The sequence below is a fragment of the Mobula birostris genome, chromosome 6 (genome assembly GCF_030028105.1).
Source record: "Mobula birostris isolate sMobBir1 chromosome 6, sMobBir1.hap1, whole genome shotgun sequence".
In the NCBI taxonomy this organism is placed as follows: domain Eukaryota; kingdom Metazoa; phylum Chordata; class Chondrichthyes; order Myliobatiformes; family Myliobatidae; genus Mobula; species Mobula birostris.
The window spans coordinates 181,294,583-181,316,627 of record NC_092375.1 but is presented as its reverse complement, the minus strand read 5'-3'; the positions used below and the strand labels follow the sequence as shown (position 1 = coordinate 181,316,627).

General features: G+C 41.0%; 1 protein-coding gene across 1 annotated transcript in view; it reads left to right on the top strand.

The window, feature by feature from the left end:
* Positions 1–22,045, top strand: part of LOC140198658 (dipeptidyl peptidase 4-like) — a 188,561-nt gene that overhangs the window by 113,819 nt on the left and 52,697 nt on the right. The window contains exons 10-17 of the mRNA XM_072259665.1: positions 206–326; positions 7,855–8,009; positions 9,381–9,475; positions 12,338–12,464; positions 12,563–12,607; positions 13,770–13,871; positions 13,959–14,029; positions 16,575–16,628. Of these exons, the coding sequence (XP_072115766.1) occupies positions 206–326; positions 7,855–8,009; positions 9,381–9,475; positions 12,338–12,464; positions 12,563–12,607; positions 13,770–13,871; positions 13,959–14,029; positions 16,575–16,628 (770 nt within the window). The remainder of the gene's footprint in view (positions 1–205; positions 327–7,854; positions 8,010–9,380; positions 9,476–12,337; positions 12,465–12,562; positions 12,608–13,769; positions 13,872–13,958; positions 14,030–16,574; positions 16,629–22,045) is intronic.

Here is a 22,045-nt window from a genome sequence, read left to right as displayed (position 1 = left end):
CATGGACCATTTTATAATACTTAACATTTTAAAATCTCTAGTAAATTAATTAATTGCAAGTTTCCACCAAGTTCACAATTTTGGCATTTTAGATGGATTTTCAAACTAGTTGGTGGAATTATTTTGCATTTGCATATTACTTATTTCTAAAATGTTGCTGGAATTTCCATGCTGCATTTTGATATAAATCTCTTCCTCTCTTTAGGCCTATGTTTGGAACAACAACATTTATCTTAAAACTAAGCCTGAAGCCATTGCTATGAACTTAACAACCAATGGAGAGGAAAATAAAATTTTGAATGGGATACCTGACTGGGTTTACGAGGGTAAATTAACAGTTATTTTTATTTTATTTAATTAAGTAATGGGTCCAATATGTTGTGACCCATATATTCCACTAGATCAGGGAGGGGTTCCCAACCTTTTTTATGCCATGGACCCCTACCATTAACTGAGGGGTCCATGTACTCCAGGTTAGGGACCCCTGCACTAGATGTTGATCTGCCTGAGTCTTCTGTTTTGCTGTCTGCTAAACTTTCTAATCCATCCACACGATTTTATATATGGGTCTTTACTTCTAACTCTAGATATTTTATTCTTCCTGATCTCCCTTGGTTTCCTGCCATTACTGTTCCTTTTGACACCTGATCCTTCGTCCCCACCTCACTACTCCATGGCTGAACCAACAAATTGGTTCTATCTGTCCTGCCCAACAACTACTGAGCCTTTTAATTAGGCTACTGTACTTACAAGTAGGGAAGCAGATTCTATTATCGTAAAATTCAGCAGGACTTGAGGGAAACCCAGGCTCAAAACATGAAAATTCAACCCCCTCAGTTTCTACCAGTCTTACCCATGTTCCCTTTATGAAATGTGACCTTCATGAGCTATACCATGTAGCATCATATCCATTCTCAACAACCTTGAATTAGTACATTCCCATTGGGTTAATAACCAATGATTAGGAATATGATTATTCCATTTGATATAAATTCATCAAAATCATACTGATATTTTATCCTTGTACACGAATTGTAATATCTTTTTGTAAAATAGGCAACTCAACTGCATACTGTTTTACAAAGATCACACCTACGCACTTTCTCCAATTTGATTTCCTTGTAAATGTTATTGTTTTGTATATTTATTGAGATACAGCACAGGACAGGCCTTGCCAGCCCTCCAAGCCACACCACCCAGCAATCCCCCAATTTTGCCCTGGCCTAATCATGGGGCAATTTACAATGATCAATTAACATACCAACTGGGACGTCTTTGGACTGTGGGAGGAAACCGCAGCACCCGGAGGAAACCCATGCGGTCACGGGGAGAACGTACAAACTCCTTACAGGCAGCAGCGGGAATTGAACCTGGGTCATTGGTACTGTGAAGTGTTGTGCTAACCACCACGCTACCATGTCAAAGTTTTATAAAATTGATAAAATCATTCAAAACCAAAGGCCACACTATTCCTCAGAGGAAAAATGGCTTTGAATTTGCACATGGAGTTTCTCTTAGGTTGAGGAAAGATGTTCCTATAGAAATCTGTTGAGATTAATGTGCTAAGAAATATTTTGGAGAAAAAAAATCACTGTTCTAAATCATGTTCACATTCTTTATTACTTTTATTGTAATTTTCCTGTAAATATTCTACTTAAGATTGTTCCCGACATATAGTTTTGTTACATAGAGCAAACTGAATAACTCTTGGCCAATTTGTACACTAGTTTCAAAGCCTCAGTGATAGGTATTCCCCTTCCCCACTCTGATTCCAGCTCTCATGCATGCCAGGTCTTCACCATCCCCTCTGACCTTCTCCCCTCTGAGGCAAAGCATTCTGTCCTCAGAAAAGGCCTCACCTTTGTCCCCCTGCGCCCACACCTCGGTGATTCCATTCCCGCCTTAACACTGCCGCAGTTTCCATGCCTACTCCTTTGGCAAGGACTCTCCAGCCCACACCACTGACACCTTCTCCCATCTTCACCCTCCTCCTCTTCCTGAGCACCCTGCTCTGGTCTTCTGCCTGTGCTCTGGATCTTTTCATTGCCAACTGTTGACGAGACATCAACTGTCTCAACTTCACCACTCCTCTCTCCAATTCCAACCTCACTCCTTCCGAGCGCACTGCTCTCCACTCTCTCTGCACTAATCCTAACCTCGCCATCAAACCCACTGATAAGGGGAGTTCTTTAAGTAGTCTGGTGGACTGACCTCTACCTTGCTGAGGCCAGGTGACAACTCTCAGATACCACCTCTTATTTACCCCGTGGACAGGATCCCACTAAAGAACACCAGGCCATAGTCTCCCACACCATCCTGACCTTATTAACTCTGGGGATCTCCCATCCACTGCCACCAACCTCATAATTCCTGCACTCCACACCTCTGACTTCTACCTCCTACCCAGGACCCACAAGGCTGCCTGTCCAGGTAGACCCATTGTGTCTGCTTATTCCTGCCCTACTGAACTCATATCTGCATACCTCAACTCAGTTTTATCTGCCCTGGTTCAGTCCCTTTCTAATTGCATCCATGACACTTAACATGCTCTTGATCCTTTCAATGATTTCAAGTTCCATGGCCACAATCAACCTTAATTTCACTATGGACATCCAGTCCCTATACACCTCCATCCCCCATCAGGAAGGCTTCAAAGCTCTCCGTTTCTTTTGGGACACCAGCCCCAAACAGTTCTCCTCTATCAGCACTCTCCTCCGTTTGGCAGAACTGGTCCTCACTCTTAATAATTTCTCCTTTGGCTCCTCCCGTTTCATTCAAACAAAAGGAGTAGCCACGGGCACTTCCATGGGTCCCAGCTATGCTTGCCTTTTTGTCAGCTATGCAGAACAGTCTATGTCCCAAGCCTACACTGGTGTCACACCCCAACTTTTCCTATGCTACATCGATGACTGCATTGGTGCTGCTTCCTGTACCCATGCAGCTGACGTCATCAACTTTGCCTCCAACTTCCACCCTGCCATCGAACTTATCTCGTCCATTTCTGACATCTTTCTTGAGACATCTGTGGGGACAGCTAATCTACCGATATCTTTTATAAACCCACTGATTCTCACAACTACCTGGACTCTTCCACCCTGTTACTTGTAAAACTGCCATCTCCATCTCTCAATTCTTCCATCACCACCCCATCTGCTCTCAGGATGAGGCTTTTCATTCCAGAACTAGGAAATGTCCTCCTTCTTCAAAGAAATGGGTTTCCCTTCCTCCACCATCAACGCTGCTCTCAACCACATCTCTTCCATTTCGCGTATGTGTGCCCTTACCCCATCCTCCCGCCACCACACCAGGGATAGGGTTCCTCTCGACCTCATCTCGAACCCCACCAGCCTCCGTGTCCAGCACGTAATTCTCCGTAATGTCCACCACCTCCAACGGAATCCCACCACCAAGCACATATTTCCCTCCCCCCCACTTTCTCCATCCTGCAGGGATCACTCTCTACATGATTTCCTTGTCCATTTGTCCCTCCCCATCTTTCTCCCTCCTGGCACTTATCCTTGCAGGCAGAACAAATGCTTCACCCGCCCCTACACCTCCTCCCTCACTACCATTAGGGCCCCAAACAATCCTTCTGTTGAGGTGACACCTCACCTGTGAGTCTATTGGGGGCATCTACTGTATCTGGTTCTCCCAGTGTGGCCTTCTATATATCGGGAAACATGATGTAAATTGGGAGACTGCTTTGCTGAGTACCTACACTGTCTGCCAGAAAAAGCGGCCTTTCTCCCAGCGGCCACCCATTTTAATTCTACTTCCCATTCCCATGTCAGTCTATGGCCTCCATGTGGGACAAGAATCAGGGGAGTAGATTTAGGACAGAGATGAGGAGGAACTGCTTTTCCCAGACAGTGGTGAATCTGTGGAATTCTCTGTACAATGAAGCAGTGGAGGCCACCTCAGTAAATATATTTAAGACAAGGTTGGATAGATTTTTGTATAGTAGGGTGATGGGGAAAAGGCAGATAAGTGGAGATGAGTCCATGGTCATATCAGCCATGATCTTATTGAATGGCAATCCCCATTCCTATTTCTCTCTCTCATCTTATCTCCTTACCAGCCCATCACCTCCCCCCTGGAGCTCCTCGTCCCTTTCTCCCATGCCCTTCTGACATCTATCAAATTTCCCATTCTCCAGCCCTTTATGTCTTTCACCAACTGACTTCCCAGCTCTTTACTTCACCCCCCCCCAGTTTCACCTATGACCTACTACCTTGTACTTGTTGTTCCCCTCCCCCCACCTTCTTAGTCTGACTTTGTATCTTTTTTCTCCAGTCCTGATGAAGGGTTTCAGACCGAAATGTCGACTGGTTACTCTTCATCATTGATGCTGCCTGGCCTGCTGAGTTCCTCCAGCATTTTGTGTGTGTTGCTTGAATTTCAAGCATCTGCCGATTTTCTCTTGTTTATGATAGTTATTCCTTAATTTATGAAAGGAATGCATTCTGGGAAACATTCTATAAAACAAAATTTCATAAATCATAAAGGGATATGAAAAGTGTCACGGATATCTTGGTGCCATATACATCTGTGCAGAAGGTGCCAAAATGGTTCAAATGGTTCCATTTAATATCAGAGAACTTATACAATATACAACCTGAAATTCTTACTCTTTGCAGACATCCACGAAACAGAAGAAAAATTCGAAAGAATGAAAGACAGGAAAACGTAGAATTCCAAAGAGCCCAAAATGATCATCAAAGCGAAAAATAGGTTTTTAATTCAGACACGTATCCCAACAGTGTATGAGTACAGTAACATTATGTAAATTGAACCTTCATAAGATATTGTGCAAAAGTCTTGGGCACATATATATAGCTAAGGTGCCTAAGGCTTTTCCACAGTTCTGTAGTAATTTTACATATCGCACTGCATTACTGCCACAAAAAATATTAATTTCATGACACATGAGTGATGAGCTATCAGATCCTGATATACGTCTCCATTGTGAGCTGAGAGTAGGAAGGGGGCAGGGAGAGGGGAATCATAGTTAGGGAAAGGGGGAGGGAGGTGGATGTGTCAGAAAGACATTTGTTAATGATCAATAAGACAATGCTTTGGAATCAAATAACCTTGATTGGTGCCTCAGGGCTGTAAGTTATCGGCACCCACACCACTAACCTGCCCCCGGCACTCTTTCTCTGCCTCCTGTCCCGCACCCCCCCCCCCCCCGTGGCACTCCACCCTCACCATTTCCAACATTCTTTGCTCCTGCCAGATTTACAAATTCCCTCTTTGTTCCACGTTGAGAAATAGAGTATTGTGCAAAAGCCTTAGGTACCCTGGCTATATATGTATGTGGCTGTGACTTTTGCAGAGACTGTATATTCAGGCATGCACGTAATAGTGTTCTTTTTGTTTTAATTAATTCTCAGTACATCAGTAATTAAATAATGCGGGTAACGGCATTGCACTACACTTTCAAAAAGCTTAAGGATGTTCGAAGTGTTGGAAATAGAGTTAACATTTCATAGAACGTAGAAGAGTGCAGCACAGGAACAGGCTATTTAGCCCCCAAGTTTGTGCCGAACCAGCTAAAAATCAAATCAAAGGCAGCCCAAAACTAATCCTTCCTACCAACACCATGTCCACATCCCTCAATCTTCCTTGTATCCATGTGCCGACACAAACATTTCCTAAAAGCCTCTAATGTATTTGCATCTACTGCTGTACCAGGCAGCGCATTCCAGGCATCAACTGAGTAAAAAACTTACCCCTCACATCCCCTTTCAATGCATGCCCTCTGGTATTAGACATTTCAACCCCGGGAAACATACTCTCTGTCCATAATGCCTCTCATAATCTTATAAATCTCTATCAGATCTTCCCTCAGCTTCCAGTGTTCTAGAGAAAACAACCCAAGTTTACCCAGCCTCTCGTCATATCACACCAGGCAACATCCCGGTAAACCCCCTCTGATCCCTGTTATTCTTTCCACACAAACTGCCTGATCTGTTGAGTACTTTAGCATCCCAGCTTTTCATCCTTTCACTTCTGATTTTTAGCAATTACAGTCTTTTTCTTTCAATTGTTTGATTTCAGGCAATATGGACTGGGCTTGTAAGAGTCTAAGTAGTTTGGCAGTCCAAACCTGAAAATAACTGCCAGTGTTTGTTTAGTTGTATGACTGTCTTTAAACTTCTTTCAACTTTCAGTCAGTCATCTAGATTGTTTGCAATATTCAACTTTTGTTGCTGTCTGATCAAACGACACTCACTGGCCACTTTTTTTTATATAGACCTGTACACCTGCTTGTTAATACAAATATCTAATCAGACAATCATGTGGGAGCAACTCAATGCATAAAAGCATGCAGACATGGTCAAGAGATTCAGTCACAGACAAGAGAACATCTGCAAATGCTGGAAATCCAAGCAACATCACACAAAATGCTGGGGAAACTCAGCAGGCCAGGCAGTATCTGTGGAAAAGGGCCTCGGCCCGAAACATCGACTGTCCCCTTTTTCATAGATGCTGCCTGGCCCTCTGAGTTCCTCCAGCATTTTGTGTGTGCTGTCAAGAAATTCAGTGGTTGTCCAGACCAAACGTCAGAATGGGGAAGATATGTGATCTAACTTCCTTTGACTGTGGAATAATTGGTGGTGCCAGACAGGGTGGTTTGAGTATCTCAGAAACTGCTGATCTCTTGAGATTTTCCCACACAATAATCTCTAGAGTTTACAGAGAATCATGTGAAAGAAAAAAAAAATCCAGTGAGTGGCAGTTCATGGGTGAAAATGACTTGTTAACGAGAGAGGTCAGAAAAATGGCCAGGTTGGTTCAAGTTGACAGCAAGGCAACAGTAACTCAAATAATCAGGCGTTGCAACAAGTAATGTACAGAAGAACATCTATGAACGTACAACATTCATGGCAAAAAAGTGGCAGATGGAATAGTGTTTGGGTGATGTATTATAGTAAAAGTAACAATAGTGCAGACTATTCTATAAATGGGGAGAAAATTCGAACATTACAGGTGCAGAAGGACTTAGGAGTCCTCGTGCAAGACTCCCAGAAGACTAATTCACAGTTTGAGTCCGTGGAAAAGAAGGCAAATGCAATGTTGGCATTTATTTCAAGGGAAATAGAATATAAAGAGAAGGAGATAATACTGAACCTTTATAAGACAGTTGTCAGGCTGCACTTGGACTACTGTGAACAGTTTGGGGCCGCTTATCTCAGAAAGGATGTATTGTCATTGGAGATAGTTCAGAGGAGGTTCACGAGGATGATTCCAGGAAAGAAGGGGTTAACATATGAGGAGTATTTAGCAGCTTTGGGCCTGTATTCACTGGAATTTAGAAGGAAGTGTGGGGATCTCATTGAAACATAGAGAAAGTTGAAAGGACTAGATAAGGTGGATGTGGAGAGGATGTTTCCTCTGGCGGGGGTATCCAGAACTAGAGGGCACAGCAGTAAGGAGGATTTTTTTTTAGCCAGAGAGTAGCGAATCTGTGGAATACTCTGCCACAGACTGCAGCGGAGGCCAAGTCCTTGGGTATATTCAAAGCGGAAGTTGATAGATTCCTGATTGATTGAGCATCAAGGGATATGGTGAAAAGGTAGGTATAAGGGGTTGGATGGGATCCAGGATCAGCCATGATGAAATGACAGAGCAGACTCAATAGGCTGAATGGCTTAATTCTGCTTCCATGTCTTATGGTCTTATGGTTAACATGCTGAACCTTGAAGTGGATGGGCAACAGCAAAAGAAGACCACGCTGGGTTCCACTCCTGTACCTAGTGATGAGGTCACTGAGAGTATATGCTGCTATAGATCTTATTTAAATAGTGCTTGATATTATCAAACAAGATAATGTTTTTTCTCATCTTACAGAGGAAATGTTTTCTTCAAATAATGCTTTATGGTGGTCACCAAATGGAAGGTTTCTTGCTTATGGAGAATTCAATGACACAGAGGTTGAAATGATAGAGTACCCGTTTTATGGCGATGGACAGTACCCGGAAACAGTGATAATTCCATATCCTAAGGTAAAATTCCTTTAAAAAGTTTCTTTTAAAAAGAAGTCTTTAAAAAAATTGGAGCCTTTTCTCTATGGTCTAAAGCAAAGATGGATACGATAATGCCAAAGGGCTCAGGTGATGAGGTCTAATGTTGTTTACATTGTCCCTTACATAAACTCCAAGCACCTAAAACCTCTCCCCACTCCATCCCCATCTGAACATCCCAGCTGGACCATAAGACAGAGGAGCAGAATTGGGCCATTCAGCCCATCAAGTCTGCTCCAAACCCTTAACCAGATCCTGCTCATCTTGTTACATTCAAATTGTGAGTGTTTAGGTGCAGGGCACCATTCCCACCTCTCCCCCACACCACTCAACACCCCCACCAATCCTCACCGGTGGGGGGGGGGCGGTGCGGGGATGGAAGTTGTTGACGAACCTGGAAAAAGAGCAAAGATTCCTCTAGTACAGGGAAGTTTTTTTTCCAATGGCCTCCACTCAGTGTGGAACAGTTTACTATCAGCTAAGTCTTCCTTTTAGTCTTGGGTGTGCCTCACCCAAGGAAATGTTTGCTGTTAATTCACCCTAAGGTTTATCAAACTGTAGTGAAATGTTGTGTACACGAGTGCCTCCCTGGTGTGGCCTTTCAAGCTGTGGTGTCCCAGAGCTCTCAGAAATCCCTGAAGCACCCAAAATTTTCATGAATTACTGGATACAAATAATTAAACTCAGAGAGGTAATATGCATGGGTATCACAGTTTCTCACTGGAAGGTATATGTATCCATTTCTCTCATTGAGTTCACTTTTGAGGGAAGATCTTACCCGTTGTTTCTCCATGAACTTGTGATAAGACTCAGCATATCTGAATGCTTATCCACAGGCAAGCAGTGTTCCTTACTGCTGGATGTCCACCCCAAGCAGAGAACTCCTTCTCCTTAGCATCTGAAATAGCTTGCAAAGAAAAGTTGGCTATAGATCAAGAGATGTGATCCATGGACCAGTGCTGCTGGGACACAAGCCAGGGACTGATCAGCCCTAGCTGGGCCACCTAGGCAAGAGTGTCTGATGTTGAAAGACCCAAACCACTCGATGACCCCAGGTTACATCACCGATAGTGTGTCCCAGTGCATCTCAGTATCTCAGTATCTATGACTAACAATTAAATTATAGACTTGTCCATCCACTCCAAAATCTAAATACTAAATAAAATGTATAACATCTTCATACTAATATAACTGTTCTACATTAGAGTATATCTGTGAAATATAACTGTGAATTAGTAGTAACAATTACATTTCAGTACACTTTCTATGCAGGGAATGGTATTGGTAATGGAGACTTGTGAAATATTGGGCTGCATTTGTTACCACAGAAATAATTTCTTTTCTTAAAATTAGGCTGGTTCTCACATTCCTTCTGTGAGGTTATTTGTTGCAGATACCGAAAATCTTACGTCTGCAGAGATTTCAGCCCCAAACGAAATACTTTCAAGGTATACCTCTATTTTTTTGATTTCTCCATTGTTCTAGTGATATTTTCCCCAGTTATTTCCAATATGTCAAATTTGTCAAAGACCTGAATGGTAAATGTCAGCAAAAATTCAACAAAGTGCAGCCGACAAAATCATTTTTTTTCTTCATTCATTTGCCCGTGTAATTCACCTGCCAATAATGGAACAGGGACTCAAAATGGCTTTCTTTCCTCTTCCTTGCTGAGACATCCTGTGTAAAAATAAGCATGATTAGCATATAGCAACGCCATCCAACAACAAAAATATTGACCGGGTAAATTTAGGCCAGCCAACATAACATTAACGTTGGGAATACTTCAAGAAACCATAATTTAGATAACATTCATAGTCATCTGGAAAGATTTGGATTAATTGAAAATCCATGGATTCAGAATTGGATCCATGGATCCATCCAGAGTAGGGTACGATAAGCTCAAAAGCTATTTGAGGTAAAACAGATTATATCAGTAAAAATAATGCTATGGATTTTACATTGAATTGTCAATAAGTGTTCAATAAGCTGATGCAGAGGAAATGTAGATGGTTGATGATATCAAATTGTATAGATCATACATTTGAAACTTCTGCTCGGAAAGTAGATCCCAATGTGCTGTTCCTGTTTCAGTACTTTGAGATTTAAAATTGATTTATCCCGTGCCAGTTACAAAATTCCCTGCTGTCAGTCACCTTTGTAACCCCAATGTGATTTCTGCATCAACAATATCTGTGAACTGATGTTATTCCCTGTGCAGGAAAAAAAAACTTTTGAAAAAAAACATGGAAAACTCAACCTACATTTTCCTGCATCTTCCATCATTGGGCACCATCAGGCAAACATGACTTGAAAAGCACACTGCAGAGGAGTAAAATACTTAGTTCAAGCCTCTAGGCGTTATCCACCTTGCAACATCCCAATGATTCTCTCAATAACACTCCAAATGTCTTGCTCACCTTCCCAAATGTGTCCCTACTTGATCCTATAATTGAATTGAATTGACTTTATTACTTCAATCCTTCATATTCATGAGGAGTAAAAATCTTTACATTACATCTCCATCTAAATGTGCAATGTGCAATTTATAGTAATTTATAATAAATATTATGTACAATAGGATAGTCACTATAACATAGAAATACAGTTGCGTCAGCATGAATTCATCAGTCTGATGGCCTGGTGGAAGAAGCTGTCCCGGAGCCTGTTGGTCCTAGCTTTTATGCTGCGGTACCATTTCCTGGATGGTAACAGTTGAAACAGTTTGTGGTTGGGGTGACTCGGGTCCCCAGTGATCCTTGGGGCCCCTTTTACACACCTGTCTTTGTAAATGTCTTGAATAGAGGGAAGTTCACATCTACAGATGTTGCTACCTTTCTCGCTACTACATTCCCACATCAAGGCTCTACTCCCAATTACATCTGCATGAATATGCCAGCCAAGTCTCCCCAAACCTTGTCCCAAGTACCAGCCAAATATTTTCTACCAGATCACAAGAAGTAAACCCAGTCCCTTTTTCAACATCTTCCTGATCACAAGCAGCAATATCCCATCTTTTCCTCCACTCCCACCTTACTAATGCAAGGGATATTGCCGATGCAAATTGCTACATTGATGTCAGGCACACATATAACTGACCATGCAAACTCTGACCCCTGGGTGCAGGACCAGGTTGTCCACTCAGGGAATCAGAAAGTGTGCAATTGTCAATAATTACTAGCTGAAACCTTGCTGTTCCGTTACACCAGTGTCTTTCTGATGCTCCCATTAGGTCAGGGTTTCTCAACCATAGACCCTTACCATTAAGCCAATGGGTCATGGACCCCAGGTTAGGAATCCCTAGTCTGCATTAAGGTCACAAAAAATCACCAGGCAGGGTATAAAACCAATAACTTTTTTTGTTGTTGCTTTCAATTTCCAGATGGATTAAAATCAGTTCTTAAAAAAAAATTCACATCTTGTCCATTCCGAAGGAGGATACTTCCATTATATTGAAGATAATACGTCACCCTCTCCTCTCTCAACACACAAACGTACACACATTAAAATGTAAAATTATTTTACAAAATGTGCAGATGAAAATAAAACTGAGGGGCTTTACTTTTTATGGCTAACAAAAGTAGGTCAATTCTATTAGAAGAAAACGTGAGGATTTCTAATAGGAGACTTGGAAATTTCTAATAGGAGCACTGAGAAATTTGGGGAATTTGAGAAAATCTCAATTTATACTAAATATAGCTGTCAGAACAATGCTATACCAAATTCTCAGTGAACCATATCAACTTGTAACCTCCTAATATTCTATAGGTGAGGTTCTCATTTTCTGAGTTAATTCCTTCATGACTTTGCCCCTCCGTAGCGGGACAGTCTCTCTTTATATTCTCCCCATGTTATTTTGTTCTTAGAACCTAGTACAATGTACGTCTTCTTCCGTAACAAGTGCCTACTGATAGTTCATCCCTAAATCCAAATCTCCTCTACCTTTCTTTCCTTTATTTTTCCCCATTTCTCTATCTGTCATCAATTTGTTTAGTCAGCCATATTACACTCTTTTAAGTCAATATTTACCTAAATAACTATGCTAAGCAAATAAATATTGGCTCTCAAAGTCCTGTAAGTGTACTATTTATGGAAGTGAGGATATCCTTAATCAATATTATTAAATTTAGCTCATAGAATCAACTTATGCAAACTTACAGATGATTTGTAAAGTCGACCGTAAAATACTATTATAAAATGAAATAAAAAATATAAAAAATGTACTGACAGATAAGGTGAATCTTTCAATACTTAATAGTTGTATTTTAACATTTAAGTCAGAATATTTTCAGTTTTTTAATTTACATTTTTAGTTACTATCTAGTCTCTGTAACCTGGGTAACTGAAGAGCGAATCTGTGTGCAGTGGATTAATCGAAGACAGAATCATTCCATTTTAACAATCTGTGATTTTAACACAAACCGTTGGACATGTTCAAAGGTGAGGTTTCAACCAATATCCCTAAGATATCATAATTATTACCTATAATATGATTAATATCTTTCAATGTCCAGTTAATTTGAATATTTATTCTCTAGGATAAACAACTTCAGGAAAAAAGTACAACAGGATGGATTGGTGAAGTACGTATTATTGTTTAAATTACTTTATTTTTTCTGAAAATTAGTATAGTAAACATTGTGTACATACATCCTTTCCTATTCAACTTTACATTTGAGCCTCAAAGAGGACCACAACCTCGTCATGGTTTGGAGGCTTGCGTGCCTCAAAGACCTGGAGAGCTATGTTGGCTGGAGTCAGGGCCTTGTGCTTTGGCTCTTGGTAGGGTTACCTATACCAAAGAGGTCAAAGGGTAGAGGCCAGACTAACAGTGGTCCACTGGTCCTCTAGGTTCAGGGGTTCAGCTCAGGGCCAACAACATTCAATGGTTAAAAGAAACAATTGTTACAAAGCAGCAATTAAGAATCCTTCTATACAGATGGAGAGGGAGGAACTTCATTGCTGTCCTAAATGCCAGAGGCATAATGGCAGTAAGTTATATTTGAGATCAGATAATCATATTGGAAGCTAGTACTGCATACTCCCATATTATGCAAGTTTGGTTCCAGACTTAACAAATCATTGCAAACAATTTAAGATACAGAATAAACAATTTCTCCTGAGATTTTAAAGAGAAAATTAACTAAATAAGTACAAAATTTGAAAGGAACAACAAATTTTATTCAGGGTTCATTCACATTGCAGCAAATCATGATACAGATAATTTTCTAGAAACACAATTCTCTCTGAACAAGGAAGTACACTCTGCTATGATTACACACTAATATCCCATCATTAAAATTAGCATCAGTGTTACATGTTTACATAGGCAGTTTGCATTATAAATGTGACCATACTGTAGAACTTTAAAAAATTGAAGCCAATGGAACTGACTTTCAGAGGCAGTAGGCAAATGGCTTATGAAGTTATTCAGTTTGAAGGCAACTAGAGGGTGGAAAATAAATGCAGCTATATTCAGACCTTGAAGTATGAATAAAAATATATCCAAAACAATTACTGAGAACCACCCACTCACATGATTTTAACCAGGTCATGTTTTGTTTGGTAAACATACGACTGTGATAATTCTTGCTTCCATACACATTGCCGCCCACCTGCAGTACCTCCCAATGCCTTTGTCATTGATTTCATCATGGTCAATGTATTTTTCATTGTTTTACAACTTAAGTATAATTTATTGAATACCAACATTTCAGAATTCTAATTCTTCTGGATTGTTTGCAGTTTCAACCTTCAGATCCAACTTTTGCACCAGATAATATTACTTTCTACAAAATACTAAGTGACAATAATGGATATAAACATATTTATGAAATACGAATGCAGGTATAGTAAGCACCAGTATTTTTTTTTTGTCTTTTTAAATATTTTCTAAACTGATGCAAATTTAAGTTCAATAATTATGTTTTAAAGGTAACCCGAAAACAACTTACCAAAGGAAACTGGGAAGTGATCAAAATACTAGCTCTGCTGGACAATACACTGTAAGTACATCGAAATTCTGACAAAACCATCTTTACAGAATTCTCAACACATTGTTCAGCCTTTGCACTGCAGTTCACAGCATTACCATCAGATGATTAAGCAGATTTGTCTACATACTATCTTTATTAATTCAGTAATTTTTCTGGCCTAAACAATTGAAGTTAGCTGGTAGTTTGAATTAACTGGAGGAAAATGTATTAGTTTAAAATTAAGTTAAATTTCTCCATTCATTGAGTTCTTCTTTGCATATTAGCTTTGATCATTGGTCAACCTATTCCTGTAACACTCTCTGGAATTGTATAGGACACCTTGAATATTTTCTCTTAAGTTTATCAGAGACAAGGCTTCAGTATCACTGCTGGAAATTCAGCCAATTTCTTAGTTCATATTTAAGTCATTATAACAATCTCAGCCTGACATGTAGTGATATTTCGCAGAAGAATAAGTCCTTTAAAGTTAACAGATTTCAATGTTTTAAAGGTGATCAAAAACTTAGGATTTCAGAATCAGAATCAGGTTTAATATCGCTGGCACATGTCATAAAATTTGCTAACCTTGCAGCAGCAGTACAATACAATACTCGATAATATAGATAAAAGTTTATGTGTGTATATGGGTGGGTGAGTGTATAGTTAAATTAAATAAGTAGTGCAAAGCAGAAATAGAGAAGTAGTGAGATAATGTTCATGGGGTCAATGTCCATCCAGAAAACAATTTTTAGTCAGTGTTGCTGGATCTAAAAATTTTTGTATACACGAATAATATACAGTGTTTAATATAGCACTGGACAACAATTTTTTTCAAAAGTGTTGCTTCCGCAGAATATTTTTTGGTTTATGATAGACCACTTGAAGCTGAGTACAAATATAATTTCGGTCTACTTGTCTCATGTAGGAATTTGGAGAAACAAGAAGTTAACTTTTAATAAATATAATGCACTTAATTGCTTTACGGTGCTGATGCTTGGCAATAGTTCAACTAAGCTAAAATACTTCATTGATGATTTCCATTTGTACTCAGTGTCTGAGGCTTCTTGCTTAAGTGTCCAACAATAATCAACCAGCATTAAAGTATTCCAGTTGCCCTGATACTGTTTCTCCATGACCACAATGTTTTGGTGAAACCTTTCACCATGCTCTTCACTGACAGTGCCAGGATTTGTAGGGAAGAAGTCTAAATGGGAAAGCAGAAAATAACCTTTGGTGACAAGTTACACTTCATGGATTTGTATGCTTGTATGGACGTCCCATTCCCATTCTGATATGTCTACCACGTCCCATTCCCATTCTGATATGTCTACCACGTCCCATTCCCATTCTGATATGTCCCACGTCCCATTCCCATTCTGATATGTCTACCACGTCCCATACCCATTCTGATATGTCTACCACGTCCCATTCCCATTCTGACATGTCTATCCACGGCCTCCTCTACTGTAAAGATGAAGCCACACTCAGGTTGGAGGAGCAACACCTTATATTCCTGATGGTATGAACATTGACTTCTCAAACTTCCGCTGATCCCCCTCGTACCCCATCCGTTATTTATTTATATACACACATTCTTTTTCTCTCTCCTTTTTCTCCCTCTGACCCTCTCACTATACCCCTTGCCCATCCTCTGGTGTTTCCCCCCTCCCCCTTTTCTTTCTCCCTGGGCCTCCTGTCCCATGATCCTCTCATATCCCTTTTGCCAATCACCTGTCCAGCTCTTGGCTCCATCCCTCCCCCTCCTGTCTTCTCCTATCATTTCGGATCTCCCCCTCCCCTTCCCACTTTCAAATCACTTACTAGCTCTTCCTTCAGTTAGTCCTGACGAAGGGTCTCGGCCTGAAACGTCGACTGTACCTCTTCCTATTGATGCTGCCTGACCTGCTGCGTTCACCAGCAACTTTGATGTGTGTTGCTTGAAATTCCAGCATCTGCCGAATTCCTCGTGTTTGAGTTTAAATGTATTTGGCTAAGGTGTATGTAAACCTCTGACTTCAACTGTACGTGCATTGGAAAGATTTAGAAAGTTATTATGTTTTGTAATTTCAAAACATTAAATTAATTCAAAGAAAACACAGGAGTCTTGGTATGCAGGTTTAACTTTCTCCTTACTTTTAGCGAAGCGTGCACATATAACTTGGTAGCGTGATGATGTATACAATTAATGTAGTTTTACATATAATCCATAATTAATGATTGAAACGAACAAGTATGCTTAATGAAATATATGTAGACACACACACACACACACACATACACACACACACACACACACACACACACACACACACACACACACACACACACACACACACACACACCCTCCCCCAGGTTACTCAAATATTATTGAAATATTAAATACACAACAGTTATGGGCTAAGTGCATGTAAGTGTGTGACTAGCCTGGTTGGGAATGGACTAGTTGAGACAGAGAGCCTGTGTCTGTGCTGTATGAGTCTACAAAATTATCTTCAGAATGAATATATAATTTTCTAATTATAAATATTTTATTTCTCGTTGTTTACTATTCCTTATACCTCTGCTTACATCACAGATACTACATTAGCAATGAACATGAGCAGTATCCAGGAAGAAGAAACATTTATAAGTAAGTAATAAAAACGACTGTATCTGGTATTGTGTGGGTTATTATCCCGCCCATTGCGATACTTGCATTTATTTCCATCTAATCAATTTTATAACACTCTTTATAAATGAGCTAAAATCTAACATAAATATATAGTTACACCAGAAGGGGTTTACGATTATGTAGTTTAACTAAAGTTGCCAATGAAATTGTACACAGAAAATAAATGCGTAAACAAAAATTGCATTCAATATTCATCTATTCTTGTAGTTATGCACATTGTACAATGTGGGCAGCTTACTTAATTTCACTATTGGTGCACTTCAGACTACACTATGAAAATGTAAAGATTTTCTTTTTACCAGTGAGTTTTGAGATGAAGGCTAACATCTTTTCATGATTGTCCTTGTTCCTCAGAATTTCAAAATTTCAAGATTCAGGTTTATTTATCATGTGTACTTTGAATCATACAGTAAAATGCGCCACTTGCATTAACAGCCAACACACTGGGGGGTGTGCTGGGGGCAGTCCACCAGCATTGCCACACATTTCAGTGCCAACATAGCTCAGCAGAATAGCAGAGAACACAACAAGCAACAAAACAACAACAGCAAAACAAGCAATACGTGCAAAATGCCGAAGGAACTCAGCAGATCAGACAGCATCTATGGAAAAGGGTATAGCTGACATTTTGGGCTGAGACACTTCAGCAGGACTGGAGAAAAAAAGATGTGGAGTCAGAATTAGAAGGGAGGGGAGGAAACAAACTCTGTTCCTTCCTCCCATCCACAAACATAAACAGTCCTTTAATGGAGACAGACGTGAAAGCACAGAGGAACATCTGGAGAAATTTCTGAAACGCCAGTTCGCTGCTGCTGTTACTAGGCGATCGAGAATCTTCTGGAGGGAAGGCCTCAAAATCCCTGGCTTTGCTTGCTGCTGGCGACCGAGGCTGAGGTCGAATTGTTCGGACAGAGATGGTGCTTGGTACTCAGTGTCGGAGAGCCGATCGGAGGCTTGAAGTTTTCGGACGACTCAGAGTCGGACTGTTGTCGGGCATGGCGGGGAGAGTTTTCTTCTTTCTCCCGTCTGCGTGAGATGTGGGACTTTCGAGAGACTTTGAGCCTTTTTACTGTGCTATGGCCTGTTCTTCATCAAGTTATGGTATTGTTGCACTGTTGTAACTATATGTTATAATTATGTGGTTTTTGTTAGTTTTTCAGTCTTGGTCTGTCCTGTGTTTCTGTGATACCACACCGGAGGAATATTGCATCATTTCTTAATGCATGCATTACTAAATGACAATAAAAGAGGACTGCGTGTCCTCATAATCTAATCTAATCTAATCTAATCCCAGGACAGACCTCCAGCCTCCCACCGCAAGTCTCCAGTAGACTTTTACTCAGGCCTGCAAGCACTGAGCTTCAACCTCCCCAGTAGATTTGCATTAGTTTGCAGTCAATATTCCTCAATTTTGGAATTCCAATTTGACCCCCCAAGTTTCAATTCTTGGCATTGATCCCAGACACGCCGATCACTGAGCACCAGGCTCAGGACTTGCTGATAACGAGACCCCAAACACTGAACTCTGGTCTCACTGATTTATGAACATGGGAGTGGGGGGAGGGGTCATCGGAATTCATTCCTTCTGTTTGGAAGGAACCCTATTAATACAGCAAAACTAAAATGAACAGGAAAATTAAGTCACTGGAATTGGAAAGGTAGATCAGATGGGATAATTGGTATCTGAAGCTTGAGGATATTTCCCCAAATGGGATTGCTGGTCATAATTGAAGCCTTAATTATATGTAGTAACAAATATGAATTAATAATGTTATTATATTGTATTGTATGGTGGATGCAAATTCCTGAGGATCTCCTTTTAGTTGATGACTATGTGATGGCTCATCAGGTGGAGCAGAGTGTTTCTGCACTCTGTCACCACCTACTTCCAAACAGAACTACTTTTTTAAAATGTGCTTCCACTACTAAACTGTGTATGCTTGGAGCCTGGAATTTACATTTTGATGATGTGCTTTTTGGCCGACTGAGCGATCTGGCATGTTTGCTGTCTCTGGGGATCTTGGCGAGATTCAGAGTTGGTGTGTGCCTGGAAGGCAGAGCACAAACCTATGATCAGCTCCATTGCTTCTTGCCGATTATAGGTTGAAATAGATGGTAACGAGAGTGGAGGGAAAGAGGGTGTTCAGCACTGTCTGCTTGCGCTTGAGTGATTGGTCTGTCTCTATGTGTTTCTCTCTTGGTCTCTGAGTCTCTCTCTCTCTGTCTCTGTCTCTCTCTATCTCTGTCTTGGAAGATGCAGGAGTCTTGGGTCCCACACTGCAATGTTTGATTGGTGTGGCTCTTGACTCATTTTTGGAGGACTCTGCGGTTCATGTTACACGTGTTTCTGGATTCTGGTTACTCTTATTTTGCTATTTTGCGTGATTTAATCGGGGCACTTTGCCACGAATTGGGGCACTTCACCACAGCCTGGCTCTGCAGCGAGCAGTCAACGAGCGACACAGCGCCGGACTGATCTGAATTAAACTCAACCATCCTGGACTTCTAGACCATTTTAAGGTTCCGTGGTGTAATGTTTCATATTCTGTGTGTTTTTCATTTGCTTTCTGCTGTTTACATGATTTGTTACTTTTTTGTGCGTTGTTTGATGTATTCTTTGAAGAGATTCCATGGTGCTTTTTGTTTCAAGGCTGCTTGCAGAAGGCTGAAACTCACGACTGAATACTTCATATATATTTTGATAATTAATGTACTTTGAATCTTGAAACATTCAGCCTCGTCAATGTCTGTCAATATTTTCAAAAGATGGTCAGGTACAGTTTGCCCATGAAGCTTCAAAAGAAAATCTTTATTCATGACCTACACAGTGTCATTTTTTGGTGCTAACATTGCTCCTTCACACAATCACTGGTAACTCATGATGTCTGGGAAACCAGCTTGCATCAATTTTTCATTGAACCCATTCCTGTTGATTCTTCATGTTTAATTTTCCTATTTCTAATTTCAGTAACTTCAAAGCAAATTCTCTTATAGACGGATTGCTTGTCAAACATGCTTGCATATTGGCTTTTAAGTGTAATTGTTTAACAATTTCCCAAATATACAGTATGATGCTGTGATATCGGTGTCCAATTCACCTGCTTTAGTACCTCATGGAATTACTGATAGCATTTGGTGGAAAGCTCAACTTAGTACTAAAGTAATGGCTCCTATTTTTGTGTCTAAGACCTTGTCACGTTTTTTCTAATGTTTCAATGACAGCAATGGGACTAATTGTACATTCAACCCAGACAATAGATTTAGAATCTGTTTGAATTGTTGTCTGTCCAGTTCCCTGACCAACATTATATGCTGTGGTCTCAATATTTGTCAAACTTAACAGGCATCTAAAGGTCAATTACCCCCCCCCCACCCCCATTCCAGACTCTGACCATTTCCTTCTTTTCCCCTGCCTATTACTTCCCTTGATCCCATCCTCCTTCCCTTTCTCCTATATGGTCCACTCTTCTGTCCTATCAAATTCTTTCTTTTCCAGCCCTTGCCATTTCCCACCCGCTTGGCTTCACCTATCACCTTTCAGTCAGTGTCTTTCCCTGTCTACCTTTTTTAACTCTGGCATCTTCCCCCTTCCTTCTCAGACCTGATGAAGGGCCTCAGCCAAAAACATTGACTGTTTATTCATTTCCATAGATGCTATCTGACCTGCTGAGTTCCCCCGGCATTTTGTGTGTGTTGCTTTGGATTTCCAGCATCTAAAGATTTCCTCGTGTTTTTAAAGGTCAAGTGTTCATTTCCACTCTAAAACACAGTCAAAAGATTCGAAGCATTTCCTGATGATGCATCTGGGAGGACAAACATCTTTTGTGTTTGAACTTTAGCCAAAAATACGTTAGTAGACAAAGTATTTCCCATTCCACTGGAAGATTCCAAGAAAAAATGATTCCTTGGTCAATGCAACCAAGGTATTTATTTGGTATCTCACTAAACAAGGTTCTTTTTCTCAGATATATTCACTGAAATGGATTAAATCTTAGCTATCTCCCAAGAAACTCGGTGCATATAGTTTCAGTTTCTCTTTACAGTACAGTGGAACAGAAGTGCTCAGATTAGGTCCATCCAAATATTTAGCAACTTAAAAATACTTTTAAAAAATCCCATTAATATTCCATTGCGGAAAATTTAAATTAATCCCTTTTACCTATAGGGGGCTGTAGCACAGTGGGGCAGATTTAAGGTTATGGACGTGGGAACGTTACAGGAATTCATTTACCACATAGGTAACAACTGTTGAAAAACATGCGGCTCATCTCCACTTCCTCAGAAACAATGAGAAGAGGAATGAAAGCAACACACATCAATGTTGCTGGTGAACGCAGCAGGCCAGGCAGCATCTCTAGGAAGAGGTACAGTCGATGTTTCAGGCCGAGACCCTTCGTCAGGACTAACTGAGGGAAGAGTGAGTAAGGGATTTGAAAGTGGGAGGGGGAGGGGGAGATCCAAAATGATAGGAGAAGACAGGAGGGGGAGGGATGGAGCCAAGAGCTGGACAGGTGATAGGCAAAAGGGATACGAGAGGATCATGGGACAGGAGGTCTGGGAAGAAAGACAAGCGGGGGGGAACCCTTATACTTCCTCCCTTAGCACCATTCAGGGCCCCAAACAGTCCTTCCAGGTGAGGCAACACTTCACCTGTGAGTCGGCTGGGGTGATATACTGCGTCCGGTGCTCCCGATGTGGCCTTTTATATATTGGCGAGACCCGACGCAGACTGGGAGACCGCTTTGCTGAACACCTATGCTCTGTCCGCCAGAGAAAGCAGGATCTCCCATTGGCCACACATTTTAATTCAACATCCCATTCCCATTCTGACATGTCTATCCACGGCCTCCTCTACTGTAAAGGTGAAGCCACACTCAGGTTGGAGGAACAACACCTTATATTCCATCTGGGTAGCCTCCAACCTGATGGCATGAACATCGACTTCTCTAACTTCCGCTAATGCCCCACCTCCCCCTCGTACCCCATCTGTTATTTATTTATATACACACATTCTTTCTCTCACTCTCCTTTTTCTCCCTCTGTCCCTCTGACTATACCCATTGCCCATCCTCTGGGTTCCCCCCCTGCCTTGTCTTTCTTCCCAGACCTCCTGTCCCATGATCCTCTCATATCCCTTTTGCCAATCACCTGTCCAGCTCTTGGCTCCATCCCCCCCCCTCCTGTCTTCTCCTATCATTTTGGATCTCCCCCTCCCCCTCCCACTTTCAAATCGCTTACTCACTCTTCCTTCAGTTAGTCCTGACGAAGCGTCTCGGCCTGAAACGTTGACTGTACCTCTTCCTAGAGATGCTGCCTGGCCTGCTGCGTTCACCAGCAACTTTGATGTGTGTTGCTTGAATTTCCAGCATCTGCAG